Source organism: Salmo salar, chromosome ssa23 (genome assembly GCF_905237065.1).
Source record: "Salmo salar chromosome ssa23, Ssal_v3.1, whole genome shotgun sequence".
Taxonomy (NCBI): domain Eukaryota; kingdom Metazoa; phylum Chordata; class Actinopteri; order Salmoniformes; family Salmonidae; genus Salmo; species Salmo salar.
This window is the reverse complement of record NC_059464.1, coordinates 30347716-30370825: the sequence shown is the minus strand read 5'-3', so window position 1 is coordinate 30370825 and position 23110 is coordinate 30347716. Positions and strand designations below refer to the sequence as shown.

At 45.3% G+C, this 23110-nt stretch overlaps 3 protein-coding genes across 3 annotated transcripts; 2 read left to right on the top strand and 1 right to left on the bottom strand.

Moving 5' to 3' along the window:
- Nucleotides 1-1080: 1080 nt before the first annotated feature.
- Nucleotides 1081-4491, top strand: LOC106584379 (UDP-N-acetylglucosamine transporter; the record flags this gene model as incomplete). The annotated part of the gene is made up of 7 exons (XM_014169619.2): nucleotides 1081-1219; nucleotides 1417-1571; nucleotides 1788-1892; nucleotides 2008-2182; nucleotides 2738-2856; nucleotides 3216-3349; nucleotides 3451-4491. Coding segments are annotated over 7 exons (918 nt in total), but the record flags the coding sequence as incomplete, so codon positions are not given.
- Nucleotides 4492-4570: 79 nt separating this feature from the next.
- LOC106584378 (protein FAM78B) lies at nucleotides 4571-10049 on the bottom strand. Its single transcript, XM_014169614.2, has 2 exons — nucleotides 8718-10049; nucleotides 4571-7518 (listed from the first exon to the last, which is right to left on the bottom strand). The coding sequence occupies exons 1-2, from the start codon at nucleotides 8978-8980 to the stop codon at nucleotides 6996-6998; spliced, it is 786 nt and encodes a 261-aa protein (XP_014025089.1). The 5' UTR covers nucleotides 8981-10049; the 3' UTR covers nucleotides 4571-6995.
- On the top strand, nucleotides 9495-22226 carry LOC106584236 (UMP-CMP kinase-like). The gene is given in 7 exon segments (XM_045705911.1): nucleotides 9495-9527; nucleotides 14929-15075; nucleotides 15269-15421; nucleotides 15713-15789; nucleotides 15905-16003; nucleotides 20666-20857; nucleotides 22127-22226. Coding segments are annotated over 7 exon segments (801 nt in total).
- Nucleotides 22227-23110: the final 884 nt, after the last annotated feature.

The following is a 23110-nucleotide window of genomic DNA, read 5'->3' as shown; positions in this document are numbered from 1 at the left end:
GAAGGGCCAGAAGTATACAGAATGGTGTCGTCTGCATAGAGGTGGATCAGAGACTCACCCGCAGCAAGAGCGACCTCATTGATGTATACAGAGAAAAGAGTCGGCCCAAGAATTTAACCCTGTGGCACCCCCATAGAGACTGCCAGAGCTCCGGACAACAGGCCCTCCGATTTGACACACTGAACTCTATCAGAGAAGTAGTTGGTGAACCAGGCAAGGCAATCATTTGAGAAACCAAGGCTGTTGAGTCTGCCGATGAGGATGTGGTGATTGACAGAGTCGAAAGCCTTGGCCAGGTCAATGAATACGGCTGCACAGTATTGTTTCTTATCGATGGCGGTTAAGATATCGTTTAGGACCTTGAGCGTGGCTGAGGTGCACCCATGACCAGCTCTGAAACCAGATTGCATAGTGGAGATGGTGCGGTGGGATTCGAATTGGTCGGTAATCTGTTTGTTGACTTTGCTTTCGAAGACTTTAGAGAGGCAGGGTAGGATAGATATAGGTCTGTAGCAGTTTGGGTCAAGAGTGTCCCCCCCCCCTTTGAAGAGGCGGATGACCGCAGCTGCTTTCCAATCTTTGGGAATCTCAGACGACACGAAAGAGAGGTTGAACAGGCTAGTAATAGGGGTTGCAACGATTTCAGCAGATACTTTTAGAAAGAAAGGGTCCAGATTGTCTAGCCCGGCTGATTTGTAGGGGTCTAGATTTTGCAGCTCTTTCAGAACATCAGCTGACTGGATTTGGGAGAAGGAGAAATGGGGAAGGCTTGGGCAGTTGCTGTGGGGGGTGCAGTGCTGTTGACCGGGGTAGGGGTAGCCAGGTGGAAAGCATGGCCAGCCATAGAAAAATGCTTATTGAAATTCTCAATTATAGTGGATTTATCAGTGGCGACAGTGTTCCCTAGTATCAGTGCAGTGGGCAGCTGGGAGGAGGTGCTCTTATTCTCCAAGGACTTTACAGTTTCCCAGAACATTTTTGAGTTTGTGTTGCAGGAAGCAAATTTCTGCTTGAAAAAGCTAGCCTTGGCTTTTCTAACTGCCTGTGTATTGGTTTCTAACTTCCCTGAAAAATTGCATATCACGGGAGCTATTCGATGCTAATGCAGAACGCCACAGGATATTTTTGTGTTGGTTAAGGGCAGTGGCCGCCTCTGCTGTGGTGGTGGCTGAGCTCATGAAGATCATCACCTGTGTGCTGCTCATATTCAAGGGGCACAGTGAGTGTCCTCAAAGAAAATACAACTGTTCAAAAATATACATGTGCAAGTATACATTTAGGCAAGCTGACCCTCCATTTGTCTCCATCTCAAGTTTCAAGTTGTATTAGTCATATATGTACATGATACACATGGCATACACTGTCCAATGTAATGGTTTCTTCTCTCACTCTCTCCTGTCTGGCTGTGTTTCTCAGGCTACAATGTTCGGGCTCTGAACAGTATTCTGAGGCAAGAGATCACTCACAAGCCTATAGAGACCCTGAAGCTGGCCATTCCTTTTGGGATCTACACCCTACAGAACAACCTGCTCTATGTGGCTCTGTCCAACCTGGACGCTGCCACCTACCAGGTAAGACAACCTGTTATGGAGTGTGTGCACAGGAGGTTGGTGGCAACTTTAATTTGGGAGGACAGGCACATAGTAATGACTGGAGCGGAATTAGTGAAATGGTTTCCATCTGTTTGATGCCATTCCATTTGCTCCGTTCCAGCCATTATTATGAGCCGTCCTCCTCTCAGCAGCCTCCACTGAGTGTGTGTGTGTCTGTTTTGTAATTGTGTGAAGATCCTCACCACAGCCCTGTTCTCAGTGTGCATGCTGGGCCGGAGGCTGGGTGTGTACCAGTGGCTCTCCCTGCTCATCCTCATGGCTGGGGTCGCACTTGTGCAGGTAAACTCTACTCTAACTCCTTTACAATCCACTTTTTTGAAACCTGCATTTACCCACTTCAGTGACTAAATTGTTTTAGTGCAAGTGTGTGTGTTTTTGTGTGTCTGATGTCTAGTGGCCCTCTGAATCCCTCGGAGACACTGAGAAGGAGCAGATGTCCGAAGGGTCCCAGTTTGTGGGCGTGGTGGCGGTGCTGGTGGCCTGCTGCTCCAGTGGCTTCGCTGGGGTTTATTTTGAGAGGATCCTCAAAGAGACCAAACAGAGCGTCTGGGTCCGCAACATCCAACTGGGTCAGCAAGCATGAAAGGTTTCTACTATAGTAGGTTTTTCTTGCTATAAGGGCACTTTTTCATCCCAGAATTGCCCCATTATTTTTAAAGATATGTTATTTATGACAGAGCTTCAGTATCTCTACCGGGTCCTTAAAGGAGGTTTTACAGTGTTTTTTCCTTTTCACTGCACAGAAACACTGTGTTTGTCTCTCAGCTCCTTTTCTGCCAAATGAGTCTTCCTGCTGAGTTTATTTTTACCTCTGAACGTGTGAAGCGTGTGTTAATTCTCCTGTGATTCATTTCCTGGTGTGAACTTGTGCTAGTTTCCTGTATCGAGTGTATGTACAGAGAAGAGACTTGATTCATCCTCATAAAGAATGGATGAGTGTAGTGTTTTTAGCATGAATGTATTCATGTCTATGCATGTAGACATGATTTGTCTTTGCTTTCCAGTCAAGCACCACAGGTTATTGTTTTTTGATGAACGCGGGCGGGTTATACTAAATCTACCTTCCTATCATTCCTACATCAGTTCAAACTGTCATATCATCTGACCTGTGTGTCTGGCTGTAGGAATGTTTGGCCTGGTGTTTGGTCTGATGGGGATGTTTGCGTACGATGGGGAGAGAGTCCGGGAATCTGGGATGTTCAAAGGATACAACACAATCACCTGGACAGTGGTGGCTCTGCAGGTACATCTCACTATTGTCTTTTCACTTCACCTATCAGCTTTAGGTCAAATTTAGCCAAATGTAATACTCATTCGCAAGCTACCAATGTGGAGAAATAATGTTACGTTTTTTATAAGTATATGGTTTCAGAGGTGAGAGTGTTACCCACTTAACCAGACTCCAGTCAAATAGTGTTCCGTTTTAAGTGGAAAAAGCTTGCTCTGTTAATATTGCAGAATTAATATTGCCGTGCCTCTTTACTAAGGGAATATTGCTTGATCTGATTCCAAATGTATAAGCCTAGCAGTATTATAGTGTCCCTTTTGCCCAAACTACCCCACTCTGCTCATCCACTCCATGTCTGGTGTGTGTTTCTCTAGGCACTAGGAGGGCTGGTTATAGCAGCTGTCATCAAGTATGCAGACAACATCCTGAAGGGCTTTGCCACGTCACTCTCCATCATCCTGTCAACCCTCATATCCTACTTCTGGCTGCAGGACTTCGACCCCACAAAGTACACACATTCTAGCCAGGTTATTTCAATTTCCTATTTTAATGTCCCTTGGCTCTGACATGTGTAATGCTGTGTTTTTCATTTATTTGTGTCCTCTCCAGTGTGTTCTTCCTTGGTGCAGTACTGGTCATCGTGGCCACCTTCCTGTATGGCTACGAGGACAAGCCATCCCCCAACCCCAGGCGTGCCTAGGGGACATCACCGAGGACCGAAGGGGGTGTCAGGGAAGAGAAGAAAACAGTGGAGCGGAAGAGAGAAAAGAGGAGGAGCGAAGGACACTAGCCTAGAGGCATTGTTGACATGGGCCTCAGACACTGTGGCTGTGTTTTCACAGGCAGCCCAATTCTGATATTTTTTTCCACTAATTGGTCTTTTGACCAATCACATCAGATCTTTTTCAGAGCTGATCTGATTGGTCAAAATACCAATTAGTGAAAAAAATATCAGAATTGGGCTGCCTGTGTAAACGCAGCCCAATAAGTTCCTCGACTAAAAAAGTGTGATCAGGAATTTGCCACCACAGAGAAATAGACCCATGAGTCATGACCAAGCTCAGCAGTGTACTGGACACACCTGCCAGGCAGGTTATTGCACTGGGTCAAAACTGGTTGGGTAGGGTCCCCTGTCTTTATATTATTGTCATCTTAATAATGAAGATGATGGATAAAACAAAGACACAGGCAGGGAAGTTTTCTGACTTGTGCATTTCCCTGAAGGCCATAATGTTCACTCATGACTTGTGACAATAGTCCGGATGTGTTGGACTCTGCAGACATACTGATGAACTATGTTACTGCTTCACTGCTGTAGACCTCTGTACTTTTCCACGCATTGGCGTAACGTGATTTGTGTGTTATTTGGGGAAGTGGGGAAGGTTGACTTTATTACTGTATTTACCAATCATTAGGAACACGAAGTCCATAAAGGAAATGTTTCCTATGTCAAAGACGAGTGTGTCATTCTATATCACGACTCTGTTGTTGTAACATTGTGTGTCATATAATGCTCCCTTGTAGAAGTTTTACAAGTGCTCTGAGCCATGATATGAACACACACAGTCAAACTGATGCACTCCCTATTGTTTCTGCCACTAATACATTTTCTGAGTGAGTGCATATTGTGCATGAGACCCCCTGTAACACATACACCCATGAACTGTCAATGTGCAACTGAGGGGGGAATTTAAAAAGAGAGATTTAAATAGGTTCTATAAAAAATACATTTTACTTGAATCATTTTATTGAATTAAAAACACTGCTTGCATGCAAAAGCTCCCACCCATCCATTCTGAAACCCTGTAAAGTACCACCCCACATTGTCCCACTACATCCTCCAGTCCGAGTCATTCTGTTCTCAGGCACGTCTGTTACTGTGAGTGACTGGCTCTCAATGGACGTTTGTCACCATACAGTGGCCACCATACACGGTATGTGATATGACCTCCAATCTAAACAAATGGTTTGTAATATCCCACTCGTCCCTCTTCTATGATAATGACTTGGGTGTAGTCACAAAGGGGATGTGTGCATAAGTGTGTGTCTGCATGTGTGTTTAGTCACAGAGGGGATGTGTGTGTCAGTGTAAAGGCTAGTATGGTTTGCACCTCAGTAATGAGCAGCATGAGGAGTTCATATTGGTTGCATTCCCCTGTTCAGACGTTGCATGCATCAACCAATGGTTGCATGCCACGTCATTGACTGTGTCATCGACTGACAGATTGCTATAACGTAGGGTGCGTCCCTCTGCCCTGGCGTTGCTGACGCCTGCCAGAACTTACGCCTAGATAGGTATTTTACGTATCAGCTAACCATATCATATGTTATGGCAATCTGTCAGTCGATGACACAGTTGATGATGTGGCATGCAACCATTGGCTGATGCATGCAACGTCTGAACAGGGGAACGCAACCATAATGCTGTGGTTAGCTGAAACTTAAAATATTCACACGTAAGATCTGGCATGCGTCAGCAAAACCTGGGCAGAGGAACACGCCCATTACATTCTCAGTCTCCTCTTCATCTACTACCTGGCCTGGCCCACTCAGTCTGCTCTTCATCTACTACCTGGCCTGGCCCACTCAGTCTGCTCTTCATCTACTACCTGGCCTGGCCCACTCAGTCTGCTCTTCATCTACTACCTGGCCTGGCCCACTCAGTCTGCTCTTCATCTACTACCTGGCCTGGCCCACTCAGTCTGCTCTTCATCTACTACCTGGCCTGGCCCACTCAGTCTCCTTTCTGCATCTGAAAAGTTGATTTCCAAAACGCTATATCCACCAATTTTTTACATTTGTATTTTTTCACCAGAAATATTTTTTTCACCTTCATGTGTGTATAAAATATTACTTTTCTCATATTTTTTATTCATAGATTTTAGATATGTATGAAAATGTTTTTTGTGGGGAAAACGCTATATATCCATTGTTTAGCTCGAATGGAATGTTTCTATCCTGTATATTTGACTGTGATATGTGGTTGTGTCACCTACCTATCTTAAGATGAATGCACTTACTGTAAGTAGCTCTGGATAAGAGCATCTACTAAATTACTAAAATGTCAAATGTAAATGTTTTACATATAGATCTCATATTACTGTGTTTAATTATTTTTGTAAAGTAAAATATATAAAGATATCACAAATGTATCATTTGTACATTTCTTTATTAAAAATGTAGCTATTTGTTACATTTCATTCTATAAAACCTAGCGTAACTACTTATTTCTCAGAGAGTGAGGTGGATATATAGCATTTTGCACAACAAAAATATAATTTGTCTCTGAAATGAAACCATCAAGTGATAGATTTAAACAAATGCATGTCTGTCATTGAACATGCCATGATTAGATAGTGAAAAAACATCAATCTCTTTCATTATTTCTTTAAACAATAAAAGCTAATTTAGCAACATTTCTGAAAATGAATATATAGCGTTTTGTAATGAAACTCATCTACTACCTGGCCTGGCCTACACTGCTGTTCTCATTGGGGATGCTGTAGATGACTTTAGAGACCCTGTCTTTCCCCTCTCCCAGTAACACATCCATCCCTTTCTGTTACTGTACTGAGCATGAAGGCTGACTTTAAATATACCACAATCTTTGTTCTTACATATAAAATACATTATACACTTCAATCTCACCTGTATTATACCCATAAAGCCACATACATGTACTCTTGTGCCTCTCACACCTTGGGCTAGTCTCACATGGCAGCGCATTCTCCACATACTGCATTACCTTTAACCAGAGCCAAAGAGTAATAGGGTGCCATTTGAGACACAGCCCTCTACATCACTGTCATAGACCCAGAGCAATCTGTGATTAAAGATGGCTGCTCTGTCATCTCGGTGAGGCAGCATGGTGTGCAATAGGTTACAGGCTGCTCCCCTGGAGTGTAGCCTACTCTGAAGCCTGCTGGGCCTGGCACACCCACAAGTCCTCCCTGCTTCTCCAGGCCAAATGACTTTATTAAGGCAGAGGACCGTCTGTGGGTCTGTCCTGTATTTATACCCGATCCAGGCAATGGTCTTCTCCCTCTCTACTCAAAGGCAGTGGTGGAGATTTAAGGCAGCTGTCCATATTGATCTCATCATGGCTGGATGTCCAGACCCATAGTTCCACCTCCCCTCCCTCTCTCCTTCCTTCTCTACTTAGGAGGGATGACCACCAGAGGCGGGCCCTTCCTGGGCCTCCACATCAGCACCTGGGCGTCGTTGGCATTGGGCCTCCCCAGGGCGTTGGGGGGGATAGGCTCCATGCGGGTTAGGACGCGGGGCTGGTCCTGGTGTGTCCGGCCCATCAGGGTGGCTCTGGAGCCCAGGGGCATGGCAGGGTCCACCAGAATGTCCACCCGCATGCGCCACTTGACCGTCTGCAGCAGGATCTTCTCCCGCGTGGCCGTGTTGAGGGCCACCAGCCATGTGGTGAAGCTCTGGTCCCTCTTGATGCGGGTGAGCAGGGGAAGGTTGCTGTCGCTGATGGGCACTGCCCAGGTCACACTGGGGTAGAAGTTATCGTTCATGCTGACGGTAAAGCGAGAGGGCTTGGAGGTGGGCCCCGCCAGTGTGACCGTCTCGGTGGTGTTGCCGTACCAGGGGTAGCTCACCCCATCTGAGTCACTGATGGCCCTCACAAGACCCTCACACAGCTCTGGTAGCTCCCAGCTAGACCTGCAGGAGGACAAAGGGTCAGATTACAGTTTAACAGATGGTGGGTTGGAGCCTGTTCTTAGTTGGTCCCTGATTGACATTGTGTTGTTTCTTGGAACACTGTAGGGTCACGAGAAGTTTCAAAAGGCTTTAGGTGTTTCACACAAACACACTTGGGAATTAGACATTCTCGAAGAGAACAGAGGAAGACAAACAAATACATACTGTATGTGTGATAAATGGAATCAGCATGTCCATCTCTTTTCTACCTCAGGGCTCCATACTGTATGTGTTCAGTGCGTTAGTAGTAGATTCATATCTCATTGTTTGTTGGCCAATGAGGGGGTGTCAGCTGGTGTGACCTGATGCCACTGTCTCCCCCTCAGAATAACTCCATCTGTCTGTACGCTGTGTTTTTCTGCGTCCCCCAGACACCCTACCTCCAGCCAGGGTTAAACATCCCCTCACATATTTTTCCTCCAGTGAAAAATACCCCCAGGCAGTGCTGGAGGCGGAGGTATGTGTTGCTCGTCAGTGGGTGTGTGATTGTGTCTCCGGTAGAGGAGGGAGCGTGGGAGTGTCAGTGCATCTCTCTCTCCCTCCATTGTTTCTGTGAACACAATGTGTCTAGAAGCAGTTGTTTAGCTCCTCAGTTGTTTCTATTTTGATGCTGAAATCACAGGAACAGAATCAATTGGTGGGCGTTTGAATGAAAGACGGTGACAGCATAGTTACCCTGCTGTGTGCACAAATGCTCTGCAACACATGCACCCACACAGCCATACATCAACTGTTGCATTGCATTCACGTCATTTTTGATGCCTCACAAAACCGATTTAGAGATTTGTGGCATTTAAGATGTCTCTCTCTCTCTCACACACACACACACGCACACACACACACACACACACACACACACACACACACACACACACACACACACACACACACACACACACACACACACACACACACACACACACACACACACACACACACACACACACACACACACACACACACACACACACACACACACACACTGGAACAGTGACTAAGGTCTGTTCCTTTGCTTTGGCACCTGCCCAGAGCACCAGAGAGGTGACAGTTTAGGACATATCACCAGGGGGAGGGTGGAGCATCAGTCCCCTGTGACAAAGGACAGTCAGCAGCTAGCCTCCTGATGGGGGAATACAAAACAGGAGGAGAACTCAACTTACATGCCGATGTCGTTGTAGGTGTTGAAGAATTCCATCTGGGTGCATGCCTGGATCCAACCCACCACCCAAGTCTCATTACGGGGAATAGGGGGCATCACTATCCGCGCAGAGGCCTTGAAATAGGGCGTCTTGTAGCGCAACACTATAGGCGAGTTCTCCTCAATGATTGTTGGGCAGTGGTCGATAGTGGCGGAAACGTCGTAGACCACTATATTTTCGCGTTTGATGCGCGACTTACAGGTGATGCTCTGTATGCAGCCCATGATGAGGTTATAGTTCTAGTCAGGGGGACTTGACGGGATGATAACACTGGACTTGGGATAAATGTGTCATCAATCTCTGTCACGTCCCATCGACTTCCAGACGCTATAGTTAAAATGGCACATTAGTCAATGCATTTTTTGCATCCAAAAACGCAATAAGTTCCATCCACATTTACGCACGAAGACAAAACAGATAGGTGGCCTGATCTTGGGATAGGGGAACAGATGAAATAACAGCAGTTGGTGATATGGGATCCTCTCTATGTCTCGTATCGCAGGTGTAGCCTGTCGGTGTCTGTGTGGCACTGCCCTCTCTTGCAGTCCGGGCTTCCGTGGGCTCCAGCCCCTCAAAATGATTGTTACCCGCGGCCTTTGTATTCAAATCCACACGTCCACTTGCAGGTCTGTGCCGCTTGATCCTCTTCTTTCTTCCCCGGGCTGTCATGTCACAAGCCGGAGGAGAGCGGCGGACTCAGAGGCGTCGTGTCGATGTCCCCGTCGGGTGGTGGTCGTGATGCTTGTTGATGCGGCGCTGGCGGCTCACAAGGTGCACTTGATCGGAGCGATGACATTGACAATCTACACCACCCGGCATTCCTCACTATGACAGTAAAACGATGGATGAAAACAAGGCCAAAGCGGAGAATTCCCGCATTTTTCATTGAACGCTTGCTTCCTCTCTGCAGAATTGGCTGAACAACAGCCTCTCGCCTCGATAAATCAGCGGGTGAAAAACAATTGTTTAAGAAAATATAAATTATATAGCCTACCACAGTTCTATCCAATCAGACAATCAATGTATCAAATTGTCGCCGCATGGCTTGATGAACTCAGACACATTAAGGATTCATTAGGGATTCTGTCTTGTCTCCTCTTTTCTCCGAAAGCAATGCGTCCTCTGGCGCTGTTCAGCTTCCCTGGTGCTGATGATGATGAGTGAACCAATGAAAAGCAGAGGGAGACTGAGCGCGTGGTAGTGCCGGGGTCCATTATTTGGCAGTAACAGTCTGTACATTTCCTCCATAGCTTGAATGGCTATAGCTTATGCCTGACCAATTGATGGTTTAATTTTTAATGAGCGACATACTCACACCAATTATGCAATGGCAGGCTATTGTCTACTCTATAGCAATTATTTGAAGGCAGCACAATCAATACGATTAGGCTATAATTGTATGACTATATCATATAATTTTAGGGCAAATTTAAATCGATTTTTGCAGGAGAGCTTGATATTCTTAAAAAATAAATAGTAATTTTCTGATTTAAGGCCACAAGTTATACCCTTCATGAAAAGCCTACTAATATGTGTTTGACATGATGATGAACCACAGTCGAGTTCTTTACATAAATAAAGGTAGGCGTGGCATTCTGAGCAGACAAGGCTGCCCAATTTCAGTTAACTAGGACAAATGGGAGGTTCTACACTTGTAGCGACATTTGACATGGCATTTCAGTTTATGACATTGGCCCTGCCAGTGAATCTGATGTAGACGGTAATAACAAAGCACCTCCCATTACTGGCACCCTGGGACTTTAATGTCATCCTTCAGTGATCCCTTTGCCAACACGCTGACCACACCGCTCGCGTGCTTGTTGATTTTGTTCACACACACCAGACATGATCAGGACATGCAGGTTGAAATATCAAAACGAACTCTGAACTAACTATATTAGTTTGGGGACTGGTCGAAAATCATTAAACATTTATGGCAATTTAGCTAGCTTGCTGTTGCTAGTTAATTTGTCCTGGGATATAAACATTGGTTTGGTATTTTCCCTGAAATGCACAAGGTCCTCTACTCTGACAATTAATCCACAGATGAAAGGGTAAACTGAGTTTGTTTCTATTCATCTCTCCTCCTTCAGGCTTCTTCTTCTTATCTGGACTTTATATGGCGGTTGGCAACCAACTTTAAGGTGCATTACCACCACCAACTGGACTGGAGAGTGGACCTCAGTTCATCTTTCAATCAGGAGTCTTATGGCTTGGTGGCAGAAGCTGTTAAGAAGCCTTTTGGACCTAGACTTGGCGCTCCGGTACCGCTTGCCATGCGGTAGCAGAGAGAACAGTCTATGACTAGGGTGGCTGGAGTCTTTGACAATTTTTAGGGTCTGCCTCTGACACCGCCTGGTATAGAGGTCCTTTATGGCAGGAAGCTTGGCCACAGTGATGTCGTGTCTTTGGCTATGCCGGATTAAGTGATATGACATGCTAACCTATAAAATCCTTTCTCTGTAATTAATATTACCTGATTAAGCTAATCATGTAAATGTAATTAACTAGAAAGTCGGGGCACCACGGAAGAACGTTTATAGAGTCGTTATCTTCCGAATAAACTCTTAAAATACTTAGTCATATTTTACATCGATAGCAGTCAATATTAACCCTTATCTTATTTTCAGTCTCATAATGAAAGTTGTAAATTCTTGGCTATCTTCACGAACCCTGGCTAACAAGTTGAATCAGCAATACAAAATTGGGTTTAATTATTTATTTACTAAATACCTAAACTAATCACACAGAATTACATATACACAGAATACAAATGATGTCATACAGAAAACGTCCTGGTGGATGGAACCTGTATCATGGCTGGTTACACAAAGGAAAGGGGGTTGGGCTTGAATGAAAGAGCGGGAAGACTTAGGAACGAAGAAACAGCAGCTATGCTATCGTAAATACATTATCTTATGCATTCTAAATTACCGCCCATTTGGAAAAGGAAAATGCAATAAATATTTACTCTGAGCTGCGCTTCGGTAGATTGGTCGTAGATGCTGGCCGGGTTGGCCAACAGATCTTCCTGTCCTCGGAAGAATGTCTCTGGTGGTAAATTGGATACGTGGTGGTATCTTTGTCTGTCTGTTAGACTGGATCCGTCGCCCGTCCTTTCCTAGCCCCCGTCTACAGCGGCCGCTGCTAACTCAACGGCTAGGAAGTATCACTTCTGTAGTGAATAAGCTCAAAGTTCATACCATTCGCCACCAAAGCTCACGCCGAGGTTGGCTTAGTTCTGTACTTGACGTGTGTCCTTCTAACGTAGAGGCTGCAGACCTCACGTACTGGAACAACCTGGTTATCTTTTCGTCAAAGGCTTATATAGTGGAGAGGGGGAAGGATGTGTTTCATCGTTTATAACCCCTCCTCTTCACAGGGATGGGCCACTGATCAAGCAGGGCACTTTCCTTATGAAAACCCAAATCTCTCATTTGGAAGCTAAAATTACATTTAATCTCCTAACAAACAATTTCAATATCAAACATTTCAATTGCATAACAATTCCATGTTACTCTGATAACTAGAGGGTGTATACTTTCTCAGGTACAGTTTATGTCGTCCTGTCATCAGTCATAATGTCTCAGATGACAACCGAACTGACATACAAACTCATTACGTTCCCAAGCATATTTCCAACTGGTTTTATTACCAAAATATGGTTCCTTTTCCCCATTTGTTTGATGTTCCCAGACTCTCTATATTTAACACAGGCTATTCAAGTCTTTCAGTAGGGTCAGCGAGGGGAAGGGAGAAAGGTATTTATGGGGGGGGGGTCATAAACCTTACCCACAGGCCAACGTCATGACAGTGATATACTGGGCCGTTCGCACTACCCTCTGTAAGGGCCTTGCGGGCGGAGGCCGAGCAGTTGCCATACCAGGTAGTGATGCAACCACTCAGGATGCTCTTGATGGTGAAGCTGTAGAACTTTTTCAGGATCTGAGGACCCATGGCAAATCTTTTCAGTCTCCTGGGGGGTAATAGGCTTTGTGGTGCCCTCTTCAAGACTGTCTTGATGTGTTTGGACCATGATAGTTTGTTGGTGATGTAGACACCAAGGAACCTGAAGCTCTCAACCTGCTCCACTACAGCCCCCGTAGATGAGAATGGGGGCGTGTTCGGTTTCCCTTTTCCTGTAGTCCACAATCATCTCCTTTGTCTTGATCACGCTGAGGGAGATGTTGTTATCCTGGCATCACACGGCTAGGACTCTGACCTTCTCCCTATAGGCTGTCTCATTGTCGGGGCTCAGGCCTACCACTGTTGTGTCGTCTGCAAACTTAACGATGGTGTTGGAGTCATGACTGGCCATGCAGTCATGAGTGAACAGGGAGTAAATGAGGGGGCTGAGCACGCACCCCTGAGGAGCCACAGTGTTGAGGATCAGCGTGGCGGATGTGTTGTTACCTACCCTTACCACCTGGGGATGACCCGTCAGGAAGTCCAGGATCCAGTTGCAGAGGGAGGTGTTTAGTCCCAGGGTCCTTAGCTCAGTGATGAGCTTTGAGGGTACTATGGTGTTGAACACTGAGCTGTAGTCAATGAACAGCATTCTCACATAGGTGTTCCTTTTGTCTAGGTGGGAAAGGGCAGTGTGGAGTGCAATAGAGACTGCATCATATGTGGATCTGTTGGGGCAGTATGCAAACTGGAGTGAGTCTAGGGTTTCTGGGATAATGGTGTTGATGTGAACCATGACCAGCCTTTCAAAGCACTTCATGGCTACAGACGTGAGTGCTACGGGTCGGTAGTCATTTAGGCAGTTTACCTTAGTGTTCTTGGGCACAGAGACTATGGTGGTCTGCTTGAAACATATTGGCATTACAGACTCAGTCAGGGACAGCTTGAAAATGTCAGTGAAGACACTTGCCAGTTGGTCAGCGCATGCTCGGAGGACACGTCCTGGTAATCCGTCTGGCCCTGCGGCCTTGTGATTGTTGACATGTTTTAAGGTGTTACTCACATCGGCTACGGTAAACGCGATCACACCTCTCATACATGCCTCAGTGTTGCTTGCCTCGAAGCGAGCATAGAAGTGATTTAGCTCGTCTGGTAGGCTCGTGTCACTGGGCAGCTCGCGGCTGTGCTTCCCTTTGTAGTCTATAATAGTTTGCAAGCCCTGCCACATCTGACGAGCGTCGGAGCTGGTGTAGTACGATTCAATCTTAGTCCTGTATTGACACTTTGCCTGTTTGATGGTTCATCTGAGGCCATAGTGGGATTTCTTATAAGCTTCCGGGTTAGGGTCCCACTCCTTCAAAGCGGCAGATCTACCCTTTAGCTCAGTGTGGATGCTGCCTGTAATCCATGTCTTCTGGTTGGGGTATGTACGTATAGTCACTGTGGGGACGACGTCATCAATGCACTTATTGATAAAGCCAGTGACTGATGTGGTGTACTCCTCAATGCCATCGGAGGAATCCCGCAACATATTCCAGTCTGTGCTAGCAAAACACTCATGTAGCTTAGCATCTGCGTCATCTGACCACTTCTTTATTAACACAGTCACTGGTGCTTCCTGCTTTAGTTTTTGCTTTTAAGCACGAATAAGGAGGATAGAATTATGGTCAGATTTTCCGAATGGAGGGCAAGGGAGAGCTTTGTACGCGTGTGGAGTAAAGGTGGTCTAGAGTTTTTTTCCCTCTGGTTGCACATTTAACATGCTGGTAGAAATGAGGTAAAACGGATTCAAGTTTCCTGCATTAAAGTCCCCGGCCACTAGGAGCGCTCCCTCTGGATGAAAAAAAAAATCGTCCCTAATCTTAAATGGCACTGACCACAACTGATTTTAAGTCATAGGTGTCCTCCTGAGAGGACTGGAACTCTGTAATACCTACAGTTTATAAAAGTTTATAACCCTGGGAGCCAATAGGGGTTTCCCGTGGGGTTTAAGTTCTACACTGACCTGGGTTGACCTAGGCTGGAATGTAGACATGTCAACATTGGGGTTCAAAGGGCATAAGCACTCACATAAACACCAGTCATATCGGTCATACACGGTCCCTCCCTTTACTGACATCCAACAGAGGATAACCTAGTTTGAAAAGTCACAGTGCAGGTATTAACTATTCACTGCATTCCAATGTCCTTCTTAATGAAACAATTCATTGCTTTGTCTTGTGTATTTTCCTTTTTACTTAGGTCTTCACTTGTTCATGTATTCCAGGCTTATGGCTGCACTCACCTGTCTGCAGGCAACCTCTTGTGGGCCGAGAGGTGTCAGGAGGGAATTGAATATGGACAGCTGATCAGAAGCCACATCAAGGATGGCAAGATTGTTCCTGTGGAGATCACAATCAACTTACTGAGGAAGGTACCTCATCATCTTGTTTGCAGTTAATTGAGTAAACCCTGCCTTATTGTTTTTTCCTTTTTTCAGTTTGCTCCTGGGCCGAGTAGAAAGGCTGGACGAAGCATTATTTTAGAAGGAATTGAGTGACACCTACATACAGTCATCAGATCTTGTTTGTACCCTCCCAACTCCCCTGCCCCCGTCCTTCTCCCAGGCGATGGAGGAAACGATGCAGCTGGACCAGTCAAAGTTCCGCTTCCTAATTGATGGCTTTCTGCGTAACCAAGACAACTTCCAGGGCTGGACCTGTGTCATGGAGGGGAAGGCTGACGTCCAATTCGTCCTCTTCTTTGACTACAGCAATCAGGTGGGAGGCAACTAACTACATCTCCTGGAATAGCAGGGAAAGAGCTGTGTGATCTCTGATACGTTTCTTCTAAATGCAGCAGTCCATATGAAGAAATGACCTGACCCAAGACAAAGGGGTCAGTCTCTATTGTGTATGTGGTATTGTGAATGGTAAAGTCAGCAGGGTTGCCTGTGTGTGTGTGTGTGTGTGTGTGTGTGTGTGTGTGTGTGTGTGTGTGTGTGTGTGTGTGTGTGTGTGTGTGTGTGTGTGTGTGTGTGTGTGTGTGTGTGTGTGTGTGTGTGTGTGCAGTTGTGTTTTGACAGGTGTCTGGATTGAGGGAAGAGCAGTGGACGCTAAGACGACAACAGAGGGTGTCTAGAGAAGCGGTAGGGCCTCACCTACAACAAGCCTCCAGGCGTTTATTCTTGTGGTACTGAGATGTCTTGTCTTATGGATATGCCAAGATGTGTGTCTCGTGTATGTTCCTGGTCTGCGCTGAAGGGTCCAGACATACCTGCAGTCAACACGGCCCGTCACAGAGCTGTATGAACAACAGAGGAAAGTATGCGCCGTGGATGCCTCTCGCAGTGTGTGGAGGAGGTCAGTAAGGTCACACACAACACACACAACACACACACACACACACTATATACTGTATATAGTCAAAATGTAATACTGTATATTACATGCAGAGTAATATGTTCCCAGGCTGTTCACAGTCACACAGAGAGTGTCACATATCTGTTGCACTGTCTTCCTATGACCACATGTGGATCGCCACATCACTATGAGCTGCTGGGGCAACTCAGCAGGCCACCCCAGCTTTCCGAACATGTGTGTCTGACAAGTGAAACACTCCTCTCATTCTTTCTATGTACAGTGTTGTGTGATTGTGGTGTTGTTAATCGAAAATAATTATTGTCTTCGAAAAGCTTAATTAATCGTATCCTGTCTCCTCCAGGTATTTGCTGAAGTCAAGAGAATTTTGCAACTTCCAGTCTATCCACCGATGCAATTAACCCTGCACTAACAGCAAGTTGGGTCTATTGAGGTTATGGTTACCACCACCAAATAAAATTAAAGCCTATTTTATTTGTCACGTGCTTTGTAAATAACAGGTGTGGACTAACAATGAAATGCTGACTTACGGGCCCTTCCCAACAAGAAAGAAAATGGAGAAATAATAGAAAACTTAAACACTTAATAATAATAATAATAGATACACAATGACTAACGATAACTTGGCTATATACAAGGGGTTACAGTATCAAGTCGATGTGCAGGGGTACGAGGTAATTGAGGTAGATATGTAACTAGGAATAAAGAGATATATAGTAAACAGTAGCAGCAGAATATGTAATGAGTCCATAAAAGTCCTTGTAAAAAGGGTCAATGCAGAAAGTCCGGGTAGCTATTTGGTTAAGTATTTAACTAACTATTGCCTTGGGGGTAGAAGCTGTTCAGGATCCTGTTGGTTCCAGACTTGGTGCATCAGTACCGCTTGCCGTGCGGTAGCAGAGAGAACATTCTATGACAAGCCAATAATGATTATTTTGAATGAGTGTGTTATGCAAAGGGGTTTAATTATGAGGATTGTTGTAAAGCAGTGGCCATTGGTGTGTGGGGCACTGCAACCTATTGTGTCAAGATATATATTTTTTATCTATATAAAGGTCCATAGCAAATAGCAACCACGTTTTCATTTTTATTTGATATGCTGTACATTACATTACCAAAAGTATGTGGACACCTGTTCGTCGGACATCTTATTCCAAAATCATGGGCATTAATATGGAGTTGGTCCCCCCCTTTGCTGCTATAACAGCCTCCACTCTTCTGGGAGGGCTTTCCACTAGATATTTGAACATTGCTGCGGGGACCTTTGGAATACATTCCAATACATTGGAATGTATTCCAAAGGTGTTTGATGAGGTTGAGGTCAGGGCTCTGTGCAGGCCAGTCATGTTCTTCCTCACCGATCTTGACAAACCTTTTCTGGAAGGACCTCGCTTTGTGCATGGGGGCATTGTCATGCTGAAACAGAAAAGGGCCTTCCCCAAACTGTTGTCACAAATTTGGAAGCACAGAATCGTACAGAATGTAATTGTATGTTGTAGCGTTAAGATTTCCCTTCACTGGCACTGAGGGGCCTAGCTCGAACTATGAAAAACAGCCCACAGACCATTATTCCTCCTTCACCAAAGTTTACAGTTGGCACTATGCAGGTAGCATTCTCCTGGCATCCGCAAAACCCAGATTTGTCCGTCAGACTGACAGATGGTAAAGCGTGATTCATCACTCCAGAGAATGTGTTTCCACTGCTCCAGAGTCCAATGGTGGCGAGCTTTACACCCCTCCAGTCGACGCTTGGCATTGCGCATGGTGATCTTAGGCTTGTGTGAGGCTGCTCGGCCATGGAAACCCATTTCATGAAGCTCCTGACAAACAGTTACTGTGCTGACGTTGCTTCTAGAGGCAGTTTGGAACTTGGTAGTGAGTGTTGCAACCGAGGACAGATGATTATTTTTTCTATCCGCTTCAGCACTCGCGGTCCTGGTCTGTGAGCTTGTGTGGCCTACCACTTGGCTGAGCCGTTGTTGCTCCTAGACGTTTCCACTTTACAATAGCAGCACTTACAGTTCATTGGGGCAGCTCTAGCAGGGCAGACATTTGACAAACTGACTTGTTTAATCCTATGACGGTGCCACGTTGAAAGTCACTGAGCTCTTCAATAAGGCCATTCTACTGACAATATTTGTCTATGGAGATTGTTTGCTCGATTTTATACATCTGTCAGCAACGGGTGTGGCTGAAATAGCCGAATCCACTCATTTGAAGGGGTGTCCACATACTTATGTATATATAGTGAGTCTTACTGTGCACTGTTAACTCTATTACTACAGAATCTCTGTTATAGTTGCAACAATGTAATCTAAGCAGCGAAGAATTACTTCATATAATAAACCACCTTGGATCAAAGTAAACGTTTTTAATTGACGTGGCCAGTGGAGTGCTCCTCTGCACTGACTACAACAGTCCAATAGAGGGTAGTATGGGTGTGTCTTTTACTATCCATTGTCTCCATGTACAGATAGCCTGTCTGCTGACATCTTTCTAAGGAGTCCTAGTTTTGACATCCTGACCTGACCTCTGTCATATAATGCTTACCTTTTTCTTTATTCCCTATCTCAATGTTTGATGGTCCTCCTGACCAAAAATACATTGACCTTACAATTAACCCTAGAACTCATTCATCTATTTTGTAATCCATATTTCTGTTTGAATAAAGTGATAGTAAGGAAGTGAGCTTTATGAGTGCAGTCTACAATCCCATAATTCCTGGGGTTTCTCAGAGTCTTAGGATTGAATGCTTTGCTACTTTGGAACCTTGCACCTCAGGAAGTGAAGACTGGGATGACATGCACCAGCGAAACAGAACTTCTGACACTGCACTAATGAGGGGTGTGTGTTGGTGGCTAGCTAGGTGTCTACCAGGTGAATGGCCATTTGTGTGCCTAAAGTCTTGTGGAACATAATGGGTGCTGATCCCAGCTCTTTGAGCTGGGCTTGGGCTCGTAAAGGACAATGGAATGACAGGGCGAGGGGTGTGGGGGAGGGAGATCTTTACTTGCTGTTAAGGAGATGTTAAAATGACCATAATCCTGTGCAGGGGACAAATTTCATTTATACCAACATTTTAAATATTTAACATAAAATTGTTTGAAATCTATTTTTGTAATATAGTTTTTTTTTATCACTCTGGTACTATTTTCACAAGTATGTGGTAAAATTCCACAACTCAGTACAAAACTAGAAACCTATCATCAAAAAGGCTGTTTTTTCAAAACTTTAAATACATTTTCAATTGACAAAGTACAACACACATTAACTATTACACAGTAACAAATACACAGTAACTATTTCACCAAGCAGTGTTCCATCTAGAAATATCTTTCATATAACGTTATTGCCTTTCACAATGCAATGCTCACAATACTTTTCATACGATTCTCTTCTCATTTGTTTAAATACATTTGACCATCACTTAATCCAACTGTGCTTAATGGTTAATCACTTAACCGCTTAGGTAAACCTATAGATTTTAAACAGGTTGTCTACTATACATAGATTTTGAGAACTACAGAAATAAAATGTGTGTTTGTAAAGTATAAACATCTATGATACATGATAACCATACATAATGACTAGCCCAACGCTTATTGCTAATTGATTTCACATAGTGGTAAGCACAGTTGGTCTCCATATGAAAGGGGGTGTGTGAACACTTGCAATTTCTTTCAACATAGAGCAGATAGACAGCAAGGGAGAGGAAGAAATTAAAGAGCCAGTGGACAAGGGACTTGTTAAAGAGGTGGGCATGGGCCCCGTCAAAGAGGTCAAAGAGGTGGGCATGGGCCCCGTCAAAGAGGTCAAAGAAGTGGGCATGGGCCCCGTCAAAGAGGTCAAAGAAGTGGGCATGGGCCCCGTCAAAGAGGTCAAAGAGGTGGGCATGGGCCCCGTCAAAGAGGTGGGCATGGGCCCCGTCAAAGAGGTCAAAGAGGTGGGCATGGGCCCCGTCAAAGAGGTCAAAGAAGTGGGCATGGGCCCCGTCAAAGAGGTCAAAGAAGTGGGCATGGGCCCCGTCAAAGAGGTGGGCATGGGCCCCGTCAAAGAGGTCAAAGAGGTGGGCATGGGCCCCGTCAAAGAGGTCAAAGAGGTGGGCATGGGCCCCGTCAAAGAGGTTAAAGAGGTGGGCATGGGCCCCGTCAAAGAGGTGGGCATGGGCCCCGTCAAAGAGGTCAAAGAGGTGGGCATGGGCCCCGTCAAAGAGGTCAAAGAGGTGGGCATGGGCCCCGTCAAAGAGGTCAAAGAGGTGGGCATGGGCCCCGTCAAAGAGGTCAAAGAGGTGGGCATGGGCCCCGTCAAAGAGGTCAAAGAGGTGGGCATCAGAGAGAGGGAGGCAGATGGCAGGGAACTGTTGTGTCTAATGAAGTCCGGGCCATCGTCGTTGACCATGTGGTAAACAAAGGCCTTACCATGGCAGAGGCTGCCAGATTAGTTCACCTCAATCTGAAAAGATCAAGTGTCAATTCGATCATGAGAACATTTTGCCAAGAAAAGCTGTAAGTCTGCATGATATGCACTATGCTTTACCATTACGCTTACAGTAAATTACATATTGTAATGCATGTAAATTCACAAATCATGTTACAGTAGTCTTACAGTATGATCTATTGACGGTATACTCTGTTCTACCCTCAGAATTGACAGAAGACCCCATGGTGGTGGCCGTGGCCGTGTGCAGACCAACCAGCAGGATTGGGCCGTGGTGGAAATGGTAATGGCCAGGAATGACATGAGCCTCGCCGAAATAAAGCAGTCCATTGAGGAAAACAATAACAACTTTGCCAATGGGGAATCCATCAGCCTACCTTCCAAGTGCCTGGATAACATGTGGGAAACATCTCCATGTGTGCCGCTATCTATGAAGATGGTGTGGTTGGACATCGGCCATTACTTGGATCCTAAAACTCTGCACACCCATTGTGATTCTCAGATAAATTGAGCAGGCCTGTCAAGGTGATGGGGTCACCTATGTTATTGTGTGGAACAATATCAGGTTCCACCATGCAGATGCAGGTGGTTCAGGCATGGTTTGGGGCCCATCCCGATTCATGAACCTATACCTGCCCCCATGCTGTCCTTTCCTCAACCCTATTTTCTTTTCAGCATAGAGATGGAAGGTGTAGATTGCCATCCCCATGAGCGTGCCACCCTCCTGGCCATGGATGAGGCATGGACGACATCAATGTAGACCCATGTCAAGCTTGGATTCACCATGCCAAAAGGTTTTTCCCCGAGGTGCATGAATAATGAGGACATTCACTGTGATGTGGATGAGAATGTATGGCCAGATGCTCAAGACATGCTTGATGCAAATTAATGCGCGCCAAATGTTGTTTCATTTTCATTACAGACAGTACACATAGGTTGCAATTATATCTGAAAAATACAATGTTTTTTTTTGCATGTCTTCATTGATCACACTTTTGATTACACATTGGATAGATATTATGGAAATGATAGACTTTCGGTACATTTTGTTGGGTAATATAAGTGTACTGTATAATGTGAAAATGGTGTAATCTACTTTCAGCTCTTCTAAGGGTGGGTTGTTCTGTCACGGCTGTCAGAATGATCGGACCAACGCGCAGCATGGTTGTAGTTCCACATCTTTTTATTTATAGTGAAACGTTGCAATACACCAAATACTGAAATACTAAAACAACAAACCGTGACGCAGAGAGGAAAACACACCTCAAAATTAACAACCCACAAACCCAAAAGGAAAAAAACCCTACTTAAATATGATCTCCAATCAGAGGCAACGAGGACCAGCTGCCTCCAATTGGAGATCAACCCAAACAAAACCCAACATAAAAATAGAAAACATAGAATGCAAAACATAGAAATAGAAAACCAGAAAACCAACCAAACACCCCCTGTCACGCCCTGGCCCATCTACTATAGAAAATTACCTCTTACAAGGGTCAGGACGTGACAGTACCTCCCCCCCCCCAAAGGTGCAGACCCCGACTGCACACAAAACCCCACCCCAACAAAACAACCACAAAAACACAAGGGGAGGTTAGGGAGGGTGACAAAAGTCTATGGCAGCTCTGGTGCTAAACCCAGAACCTTCCTATCCCTCCGATCCTCCAGCAACGGAGGTGGCACCGGGCGTAACCCCCGTTCCGCCCGCAGATCCCTCCGCTTCTGTAACACCAACCTGTGGATCATTATTAGAAGAATCGGACTGTAGATCATTACTGGAAGCTCTGTGCTGCAGACCGCCGCTGGAGGATCCGGGCTGCAGGCCGCCGCTGAAGGCCGTCTCAGGAGGTAACTGGTAGTTAAAACAACTCACTTGAAAAGATATCATTATGTTGTGGTGATTAAACCAATGTTCTCATTACATTTCACAACAAACTTAGATTTTGAATCAATGGTTGTGTGGTGAGAGATGTTTACAATCCAAAATAAATGTATTTTACTTAACTAGGCAAGTTAGTTAAGAACAAATTCTTATTTAAAATGACAGCCTAGGAACAGTGGGTTAACTGCCTTGTTCAGGGGCTAAATAACAGATTTTGACCTTGTCAACTTGGGGATTTGATCTTGCAAACTTCCGGTTACAAGTCCAATGCTCTAACAACTAGGCTATCTGCCGCCCCGAATGCACAATGACAGGTTTTAAATGAAAGACTGGCCGCATTACACGTGTGACCAGTTTGGAGTTTTGTACTAAGATTTGTGAAAATAGTACCGAAAGTGATAAAAAAACAATAATAGGTCTCTAGACAGTACCTGTGTACTAGGGAGGTGGGGTGTACAGAATGTAATCACCTAGCCTGTCTGCCTGTGTACTAGGGAGGTGGGGTGTACAGAGTGTAATCACCTGGCCTGTCTGTGTACTAGGGAGGTGGGGTGTACAGAGTGTAATCACCTAGCCTGTCTGTGTACTAGGGAGGTGGGGTGTACAGAGTGTAATCACCTAGCCTGCCTGTGTACTAGGGAGGTGAGGTGTACAGAGTGTAATCACCTAGCCTGCCTGTGTACTAGGGAGGTGGGGTGTACAGAGTGTAATCACCTAGCCTGCCTGTGTACTAGGGAGGTGGGGTGTACAGAATGTAATCACCTAGCCTG

Bases quoted from the DNA above. Each gene is read 5' to 3' on its own strand.
- LOC106584378 (XM_014169614.2), bottom strand. From the start codon at position 8,980: ATGGGCTGCATACAGAGCATCACCTGTAAGTCGCGCATCAAACGCGAA. The intron at 7,519-8,717 runs GTAAGTTGAGTT...GTCCTCCTGCAG, and splicing joins ACCTACAACGACATCGGCAT to GTCTAGCTGGGAGCTACCAG.